Consider the following 10,541-nt stretch of genomic DNA (forward strand, 5'->3'; position numbering starts at 1 on the left):
GTGTTTGTGAAGCACAAAAAGCTCAAAATGTTGCTGGTTTCCAAAACTTTATTCCCCAAAATTTGTCTCCAAAATCCCCACGTTTCAATTTTAAAATGTTATGACACCGGAAACATTTTGACCTGTAAAGGCCACAGTGACCTTTGACCTCAGCTGATCTGACTTCTGTTGTTGTTGATTCAGCGCTATCACTTCTCCTTCTCCCTCTCGTCTTTCTTCTTCTTTTTCTTCTTCTTTCGGTCGTGGTGGTGGTCATCGGGGGAGCGGGAATCCCTGCGAACATCCATAAAGGAAACAGTGAGAGCACAGAAACAAGAGCCTGTTTTATCGATCCGCGTGTGACCGACGACCGTTTCCATCGGATTCTTTAAGAAGACAAACATCAGCTGGGAAACATTTTTGTGTATGTATCGCCGACGTCAAACGTTGAGTAATGAAGCAAAAAGAACCTCGGCGCAAAATGAGTTGTATTTGTTCTTTCTCACCTCTCCTTCTTCTTCCTCTTCTTCTTGCTCTCTCTGTCTTGACTCCGTTCCCGGCTGCGATGGCGTCGGCTGTGTCGAGACTCTGACGACGCCGACCGCCTTTCATCCGGCCGACGCCTGACACACAAACAGAATCAGTCGTCAACACAGAGCTCTTACAGACTTTCTTCACTTCAAAATGTATTTAATTTTTCACGGTGTTTGTTGTACCTGTGGGAGGAGAGTTCAGCTCTCGTCGACTCCTCCTCGTCCTCTTCCTCTCTCCACTGTCTGCTGAGCTCCTGTGAGTGGACGTTGATCACCTCTCTGATCACCTGCAGGGACCCAAACGCCAGAGTTTCAGTTTTATAGCTGTAATCATTTGGTTTGGTTATACCAGTTAATAAACGTTCAAACAGTAACAATAAGGGGATTATGGGTAAAGGTTGTTCTCGTACCTCGGTGTAGGACTTCTTGGTGATGTGAACGTTCTTGGCTCGATAGGACTGACGCCGCCTCTTGTAGTCCCTCATCTCTGCCATCAGCTCCAGATGAGTCTTTGGTTCATTCTGTCTGTCGTCTACACACACACACACACACAGACACACACACACACACACACACACACACACACTTTACCAAAGGACCACTCTGAAGGAGAAACTCATTTTCCTTTATTCACCAAAATAAGAGCAAAATGGATTTCTTTCTTTCTTTCTTTCTTTCTATCTTTCAAAAAGCCAAACAGAAACTATTTGACATTATTATTAGTGAGTGAAACAGCTACTATGGAAGATAGAAGATCGAGCTACAACCCAAATATCCTGTTTTTAATGTACAGGTGACCGCCAGTATTTTCTCGTGATGACGTTCGGGAGGCTCTGAGAGGTTTTTCACCACGATGTCTTACCCTTCTGGAGTTTGGACACCAAATCTACGTAAAGGTCATCGTTGCTGGAGGACGCGGCCTCGCTCTGCTGGCCGAGGACACGGATCACGTGATCGTACAGAGCCAATCGGTCGGCCACGGTAAGGTCACACAAGGCACGCTTGTGGGTCTGAGGGACGTCGACAGGCTGGCCCGAGTACTGACCTGACGGGGGACCAGAGAGGCTTTACACACAAATCCACCAGACACAATGGTTACACGTCACAACATGTGGACAGTGCAGCTGTTATTGAAACCAAGTATATAGTGTATTTTTACTCCTTACACAGCACAAAACATCTCTCAAAATTCACACAAAATTGGATTCTGAGATTATATTTTGGGTGAAAATGGCTCCAATTGGATTATATTACCATTTAAACAAACAAAAAGAGAAAAAGAAACAGTACAGTTATCGTTAAACAGGCAAACAGTTCAGTGTACCCTTGATAGTTTCATTTAGATTTAGTTTCTAAGCTCCTTTTTTAACTCAGCTGTGCCTTTTATCTGTTCTGTATCTCCTCCTAAACTTTAACTGGAATTATTCAGAGGACTTCACAGAAGAGGACGTGACATTCATATCTTCTACACTCAGTATCTCTGAAACTATTTTAAAAAGTACCACATAAACAAAGTTTACTTTTAAACACACCAGTGTTAACTGACAAATGTATGAAGACTTTCCCCAACACGTAAAGGGAAAAAAGTGTGTGTGTAAGTTAGGGCTGCCCCCGAGTCATCAGTCGAGAAGACCCTGAGCATGTGGTCTGTCGAATCAGATTTACTGACAGCACTCTGAGTCGAGTTCAGCCCCAGTGTAAGTACTGTGTGTGTGTGTGTGTGTGTGTCCCAGCCCAGCCCTGTGGTTTGAAAGGATATGATGTTAAAGGATACTGCAACGTAATCAGGCAAGCCTGAACCAGAGCAGCAGAACTTTCTAGAGCCCAGCTCCTAATACTCACCCCTGTCGCTGCAAACAGAACACACAACACAGCGATTACACACGTCAGCAGGAAAACCAGCAGGAAGATGACTAATATAAAGATAACTGAATAAATGGGACTGGTATTTACTGGGTGATTGTTAGTGGGGTTAGCACAAGATAATCCTCTAGTGACTTCTAGTGGTTTGTCATTGCATCTGGAGGGTGAAATCTCACTGTGTGCCTCTGTTTCTAATGAAAAGCGGTCCTGTCTCTGGTCAGGGAGGTACATGTCTAACACAGCAGAGGAAACAGTTTCGGTGTGGACTGCTCCAAATTAAGCTCACACCTTGCCAGAAGACTCCCTCCATCCTCATCAGCGGTGCAGCAGATCTGGCCTGCAGGATCACCTGGTGCTGGGTGGGTTTGTCTGCGTGGAGGAGAGGAGAGGACGACAACTGAACACCGGGACAGAAATGTACGAAGTGTGTTTTCAAGTCATGGTTGGTCCACACGATTTCACCTCCGTTTCCTCTCAGGTGGTGTTTCATCCCGTAATAAAGACTGAGCAGAACTCTCCAGGTATGACTTCATCCCCCTTATTGATCACACTAACGCTCGTCAAGAGTGTTTTAAACAAGTCATAGATCTTATAGAAATCAAAGACAGGAACATGTGAGACACCCCGACACACAACTTTTCTTTTTACGAGAATATTTACATTATTTTCTTAAAAATAAAGACAACATAAAACTTTTGTTTTTAAGGTTTACTTATCTTCCACTTTAAAAAAACTCATCAAATGTAATTACCAAAAAAAAAAATGAATCAAAGATTTCTATTTTCCAGAATATCTTGAGCGTTGAGCTAATATCTAATGACAGTGGTTGTATTTCTTACGTTGTTTTTATAGAGAAAAACATGAATTACCTCTAATCAAAGGTAAAAAAGGGACATTTAATGAGCCGTTTAGTGGCTGAACTGCGTTACGAATAAAGGACTCACCCATCGTAAAGCTTCTGACGCTGCTGTTCTCGTAACACACCGAAGGATCGAACATCTCCGCCTGCAAAAGAGTGACTCAACTGTCTCTTCCCGCTGGTGTCACAGGCACAGAGGTTGGAAAACATCTGACATTTCTTACAGTGGGACATAAACACTGCTCCATCAGTGTCCATTAGACCCTGTGTGTGTGTGTGTGTGTGTGTGTGTGTGTGTGTGTGTGTGTGTGTGTGTGTGTGTGTGTGTGTGTGTGTGTGTGTGTGTGTGCGGTTACCTGCTCCTCAGCCGGGTAGCCCATCTGTCGGAGGGCGCAGGAGGTTTTATGTTTCTCCATGCTCCTGACCGGGACCGTGTGGTCGGGGTCGTAGGGACACTGCTCCATCGGCTCCTGAGGAAACACCACAAACATCAGAGAAACATTACACACACACACACACACACACACACACACTAATGTGCGGGCGTATTAACACACGTTTAAATCTATTTGTACGTAACATGTTTAATTATGGATTTGAGCATTTGGAAGGAGCACAGCTATAAACACATAAATATTATAAATATAAATAACACTAACGTTATATTGTGTATTGATTAAATAACATTATATTGTGTATTGATTAAATAACGTTATATTGTGTATTGATTAAATAACATTATATTGTGTATTGATTAAATATCATTATATTGTGTATTGATTAAATAACATTATATTGTGTATTGATTAAATATCATTATATTGTGTATTGATTAAATATCGTTATATTGTGTATTGATTAAATATCGTTATATTGTGTATTGATTAAATAACATTATATTGTGTATTGATTAAATAACACTAACGTTATATTGTGATTGATTAAATAACACTAACATTATATTGTGTATTGATTAAATATCATTATATTGTGTATTGATTAAATATCATTATATTGTGTATTGATTAAATATCATTATATTGTGTATTCATTAAATATCATTATATTGTGTATTCATTAAATATCATTATATTGTGTATTCATTAAATATCATTATATTGTGTATTGATTAAATATCATTATATTGTGTATTCATTAAATATCGTTATATTGTGTATTCATTAAATATCATTATATTGTGTATCATAAATATCATTATATGTGTATTCATTAAATAACATTATATTGTGTATTGATTAAATATCATTATATTGTGTATTGATTAAATAACATTATATTGTGTATTGATTAAATATCATTATATTGTGTATTGATTAAATATCGTTATATTGTGTATTGATTAAATAACATTATATTGTGTATTGATTAAATATCATTATATTGTGTATTGATTAAATATCATTATATTGTGTATTGATTAAATAACATTATATGTGTATGATTAAATAACATTATATGTGTATTGATTAAATAACATTATATTGGTATTCATTAAATATCATTATATTGTGTATTGATTAAATATCATTATATGTGTATTCATTAAATACATTATATTGTGTATTGATTAAATATCATTATATTGTGTATTGATTAAATATCGTTAATGGTGAAAGTTAAATAAAAATATTTTAAAATTTCATTTTTCTAGAAAAAACTAACGTTAGTTAAGCTTAGCATACCGGTTACCAGTCACTGGTCAACGGTTACCGGTTAGTGTTTAACGGTCAATGGTTAATGGTTACCGGTTAGTGTTTAACGGTCAACGGTTACCGGTTAGTGTTTAACGGTCAACGGTCACCAGTCAACGGTTAACGGTTACCGGTTAGTGGTTAATGGTTACCGGTCAACGGTCAATTAGTGGTTCATGGTCAACGGTTAACGGTTACCGGTTAGTGGTTAACGGTTACACGGTCAATGGTCAACGATTAGTGGTTCATGGTCAACGGTTAACGGTTACCGGTTAGCGGTTAATGGTCACTGGTCAACGGTTAACGGTTACCGGTCAATGGTCAACGGTTAACGGTTACCGGTTAACGGTTAACGGTTACCGGTCAACGGTTACCGGTTAACGGTTAATGGTCAACGGTTACCGGTCAATGGTTACCGGTTACCGGTTAACGGTTAACGGTCAACGGTTACCGGTTAACGGTTAACGGTTAACGGTCAACGGTCAACGGTCAACGGTTAACGGTTAACGGTTAACGGTCAACGGTCAACGGTTAACTTACGTGGTCGGAGCCGTTGTAGTCGCGCGACCACCCCAGCGTTGTGAATATCTCGTCGAGCTGTTTCCGGCAGCTGTCGGTGAACTCGGTGAGCTCCTTCAGCCGCTCCAGTCGATCCTCAACAGTTTGAGTTCCCAACGCTTCCGACATTTTACCAGCTTCTATCCGAACAGCACTGACATCAGCAGGTTTCACTCTCAATGTGCGGCCGCCATCTTTGGTGCGACGTTAAGACGTAATTCTTCTTCGTCTTCTTCTTTGTATTTATTGTTGGATTGCAGTCTCAATTTACAGCTGTATACCGCCACCCAGCGTACCGGAGTGTGTATGTAGGTAGATCGATAGATAGATAGATAGATAGATAGGTAGATCAATAGATAGAAGGATAGATAGATAGATAGATAGATAGATAGATAGATAGATAGATAGATAGATAGATAGATAGATAGATAACGTTAGATAGATAGATAGATAGATAGATAGATAGATAGATAGATAGATAGATAGATAGATAGATAGATAGATAGATAGATAGATAGATAGATAGAGAGATAGATAGATACTTTATTTATCCCGAGGGAAATTCAAGTATGTAGAACCGGATCTAGTTAAGAATACATTAGTCTACAAAATAAATAAATAAATAAATAAATAAATAAATAAATAAATAAGTAGACAGAAACTAAAAACAAAACAAAAACAAATCTAGTATTTAAACAATCTGTGAATTAAATTAATGAATTAAATTCAGTTCCAATATCCATAAATCCAAACCAGTTGATGGATGTTGTCAAGTCTACTACACCTGTCAGCACTATATGTTATTATATTATATTATATTATATATTATTATAGTATATAATATTATATATTATTATATTATATTATATTCTGTATTATTATATTATTATATTATATTATATTATTATATTACATTATATTATTTTTTTTAAAAGGACAATGAGTCACAATGAGTCATAACAAGTCATAATTGTTTTATTTTATTTGTTTGATTATGTAAAGCTTATTAATCAAAGTTGACAGTGGTGTTAATTTATAAATAAAAGAGACAAACAGCATGTCAAAAACACACCCACACAACAATAGTAGGCAAAAATATACAAAATACAACACATTTGACAAATATATTAGAATGATATCTTTGTTAACAGTGCACACCGTGGAAGTTACTCGGGGCTCATGTGGGGTACAGCTGGGTGTGTTGCAGCAGCTCAGGATCCAGGAGATCATCTGTATATATGTCCTCCGTTCTGAGAAGAGAAAAACACAAAAAACAGCAGTAGAATTAATATAAGTTAGGAAACAGTTGCATTAGTGGTACGATTAAATGTCATAATAATTGATATAGTACTTACATTACTTCGAGAGTGTCTTCAACAGCAACCTCCTCCACCACCTCCACTCCAACCACCAGGTTCCTCCTCACTGCATCAAGCAAACACATGCATTTTGTTATAAGCATTTGCCCTTAACCTCCACGTTATTCAGATATTGAAGATGTCCATAACATCTAACTGGTTTAAAGTTTGCTCCAAAGCCTCTGCCCTTGCTTAGCTCTGTGTTGTATCTCCATTTCCAGATGCTGCAAAACCTGCTGATTCACCTTTTGGTTCCAATCGGTTCCAGAAATAACTCTCTAAAAATCTTTATTTAATCATGCAGTCTCATTGAGATTAATTGGAGGAAGATTGACTCTGGTGGAGGTGGAGAATATATTTGGCCTTTTCTGTATTTAAAACTAGTCTGGTATTAAGGAGTGATAGTTGGAAGGCATCAAAGGCAGGAGATGAGACAGAGCTTGGGCTGGAGTTTCACCTGCGTCACATAAAATTGTATCGTCTGCAAAGCAATGAACGTTGAACTGCAAGAGTTAATGACATTATTTATGGAAAGGCCTTTGTGGCAACTCTTTTATTGTCATGAAATAGCATTTTATTTGATAGCAATGATTAACTGATATCCAAAAAACAAACAAAAAACACGTCAGGCAGCTATTTAATAATTAATGCAAATATTGTTTTCATTTTAAAAGGTTTCTAGATTGAGCCCAATGTTTAACTACAATCACTACAACTTATTTTACTTATTTATTCTCGTAAAGTAGGACCATTTATTTTAATAGCATTTTATTTATGTGACCGCTTATAATTGCGTTGATGAAACATGTTAATCTCTATTTCCCCTAAATTGGCAAAGAAGTATTAATTTGTTGTTAAGTTGCAATTAAGAGCAAAAGAAAAAAACCTGATTTACAAAGAACAGTTTGGAGATCATCCAGTGAACACTCACCTCCATAGTAGACGAATGGAGATCCAGGCCAGTTGGGACACAAACCTTCTGGTTCTCTCTGCCCATGAATACATACACATCCCCGGGTCTCCATCCCCGGACCTCCCCAGCAACGACCACCAACGAAATGCCGCGATTCGTCTCCCCCATCGGCATGGATCAGTGTTTTTGGCTGCTGTGAGGAAGGAGCACCGGGACCTCGCAGAGCCAGGCCAGAGCTGCTGGGGATCCCTGAGCGGATGGCAGGTTCGGAGGAGGACCACCGAGCTTCAGCAGCCTGTCTGATGACGTCATCACAACCTGCAGAATCAGGAGAGAAGCAGTCATGCAGTCAGGAAGCAATCATTGCCAGGTAGTGTTAGGTCAACCTGGCATGCTGTTATTTGGATAGAAACCTTTATTTACTTAAACCCTGCAAAGCTCTCATTCACAATGGTGTCCTGCAAATACTTTATCAGAATCAGTTATGTAATGAGAATATATAGTAGAAAAAGTCAAATTAACATTCTTAATAAAACATAAATACAATACAAACAGAAGACAAATGACTTGCAAAATAAAAAGACAGTAAAAGAAGTACATTACGCAGGGACAAAGCAGACACATGAAGGAAAACAGGAGCATTCATTGTATAAAACATCAATCAGAAGATGCTTGAACGGCACTCAGGTTAAAAATGGAGATAATGGAGTCCTGAAGTTTATTCTATATACGTACATATCACTCTGTATTTCAGTTTGCAGAATCTAAAATAAATCATCATCATTCTCCATAGAAAGGCCTTTTTTTTCCCACTTTAACAGTCCAAACATGCATTAATGCAGGGGCTTGGCTTCGAGTTGCACGTCATGGCTGAATCATATGTCTGATCCGTCTGTTTCCTGCACCTGCTGATGAGACCCGCCGGGTTTGGACCGGGAATGTAGTCACCAGTCACCTGCATATACTGGCAACACACACACACACACACACACACACACACACACACACACACACACACACACACACATGCATGTACACGAAGCAGGACAGGGAGTGGGAGGTTGCTGAACAGGATCAACAAGCTCATTTTTATAACCTTTATTTAATCAGGTAGTCTCACTGAGAGCAGAAGATGCAGAAGAAAATAAAAGAGATATAAGACAGTCACACATAAGCACATAACAGCATCAGCAACAATCACAAAACATCAATAACATTTCATCTTAACCTACCTGTAGTGTAGCAGCAAACAGCAGGATGCTCTCCTGCCTCTTCCTCCTCCTCCTCCTCCTCCTCCTCCTCCTCTTGGTGTCTCAGCACGGCTGAAGTGAAGCTCCCTGAATGTTGAGGAATGAGACACGGAGGAGGTCTCGGCGACCAAACCCAACAGTCAGGATTCAGTCTGTGCATCCCGGCCCGAGCTCGATCCTTAGTTCCGTCCACCAGTGTGTGTGGTCTCCCTGCCCTCCTCTTCCTCTCCGCTCTGCCTCTGAAATCAAAGACGGAGCATCAGATGGGTTTTCTCTGGACCAGAGCTGGACTCAGCGGGACTGTATGAGTCACTATAGAGAGCAAGCTGATTGGGCAGCTTGTCTCAGGTACTGATGTAATGCTTTCTGTTAAAGGATCATGTCTGTGGTTTGCACGTATTAAGACATTTACTACATATACAATATATATATTTCACATTACCCCCGTTCATATATTTCAGAAACTGTTATTAAAGGTTCACTTTAGCTGAATGTGAAATTCCTCTGAGTTAACTGGACATTTATTCAGATCACCAGTTCCTCAGGGTTGTGGGGACTGGCTCCTAAATAATAACAGACCAGTTTGGTGCATCCCCCCCCGGTCAGTCAGGATGTGACGACGCCCTTTCTTTAGGACTCAAGGTGGGGGCTTTCATCAACGGCAGATATTGTCAGCCAGAAACTGTCTTTTGCTTTCCTGATGGAGGCTGATTTTGAGCATTCTGGAGCCTAATTTGAGTGAATATTAAAAACAACAAGTTTCAACTAGGTTTCCTGCATCAGGCCAGATCTTAGGTTATCATTGGCCAAGCAAAAACATTTGCATTAATAGCACTAACGCTTGTTTGTTGGTTTATTTTCATTGAAAGCTCATTCATACAGGTTTCCCTATTATTGAAGAGGCGTTTGTTCATTATTAATAAGGAGGCATTTTCATTGTGAAGGGTTTGTTTGGTTATTTTTATGTGGTTGGGAACAGCTGATGACATAACTGCCAACCACGACCAACATTTGATTGATTTCATACAGGTGTTGATTTCATACAGGTGTGTTCGTACAGGTGTGTTCGTACAGGTGTTGTACAAACTATGAAGCAGTATAGTCTCTGCAGATTGATTGGCTGTCTGTAAGAAAGGTAAAACACACTTTTATTATTAACTGTTGGGACAGTAAAAGTGAAATCTGCATTTTGTGTTTTTTTCTAGTGAAAGTTTTAATACATATAAGCTGTTTTTTTCTTTCAACAGTCATACAAACAACAGCATCATGAGTCATTAATAACTTATTTAAGGTGGGGCTGCCCTTACATTTACGTCATAACTTGTGCATTATTGTGTTGTTTGTATGACTGTGTAATAAGAGCTGGTAGTCAGTAACATTAGCTATAGTTGGCCTGTGCTCTGTAGTAGTCCAGTGTGCGCCTGTTTGTGTTTATTGCATTGTTATTCCCTGGAAAGGCTTTTTTTTTATGTTTCCTATCCAGCTCTGTGCTCTGATTGGTCTATTAGAGTCACCT

General features: G+C 39.1%; 2 protein-coding genes and 1 long non-coding RNA gene across 3 annotated transcripts; 1 reads left to right on the forward strand and 2 right to left on the reverse strand.

Moving 5' to 3' along the window:
• Nucleotides 1–30: 30 nt before the first annotated feature.
• snrnp48 (small nuclear ribonucleoprotein 48 (U11/U12)) lies at nucleotides 31–5,725 on the reverse strand. The gene is made up of 9 exons (XM_051405411.1): nucleotides 5,487–5,725; nucleotides 3,591–3,704; nucleotides 3,320–3,380; nucleotides 2,664–2,744; nucleotides 1,375–1,557; nucleotides 923–1,044; nucleotides 696–799; nucleotides 486–602; nucleotides 31–273 (listed from the first exon to the last, which is right to left on the reverse strand). Exons 1-9 carry the CDS (start codon nucleotides 5,631–5,633, stop codon nucleotides 189–191), a joined length of 1,014 nt encoding a protein of 337 aa, XP_051261371.1. The 5' UTR covers nucleotides 5,634–5,725; the 3' UTR covers nucleotides 31–188.
• LOC127366487 (uncharacterized) lies at nucleotides 269–2,893 on the forward strand. Its single transcript, XR_007885315.1, has 2 exons — nucleotides 269–403; nucleotides 1,306–2,893. It is a non-coding gene; the product is annotated as an uncharacterized LOC127366487 (long non-coding RNA).
• A 738-nt stretch (nucleotides 5,726–6,463) lies between the features above and the next one.
• LOC127366480 (uncharacterized) lies at nucleotides 6,464–9,259 on the reverse strand. Its single transcript, XM_051405423.1, has 4 exons — nucleotides 9,008–9,259; nucleotides 7,794–8,093; nucleotides 6,860–6,929; nucleotides 6,464–6,754 (listed from the first exon to the last, which is right to left on the reverse strand). The coding sequence occupies exons 1-4, from the start codon at nucleotides 9,183–9,185 to the stop codon at nucleotides 6,682–6,684; spliced, it is 621 nt and encodes a 206-aa protein (XP_051261383.1). The 5' UTR covers nucleotides 9,186–9,259; the 3' UTR covers nucleotides 6,464–6,681.
• Between the last annotated feature and the right edge of the window lie 1,282 nt (nucleotides 9,260–10,541).

Source organism: Dicentrarchus labrax, unplaced genomic scaffold (assembly GCF_905237075.1).
Source record: "Dicentrarchus labrax unplaced genomic scaffold, dlabrax2021, whole genome shotgun sequence".
Lineage (NCBI taxonomy): Eukaryota > Metazoa > Chordata > Actinopteri > Moronidae > Dicentrarchus > Dicentrarchus labrax.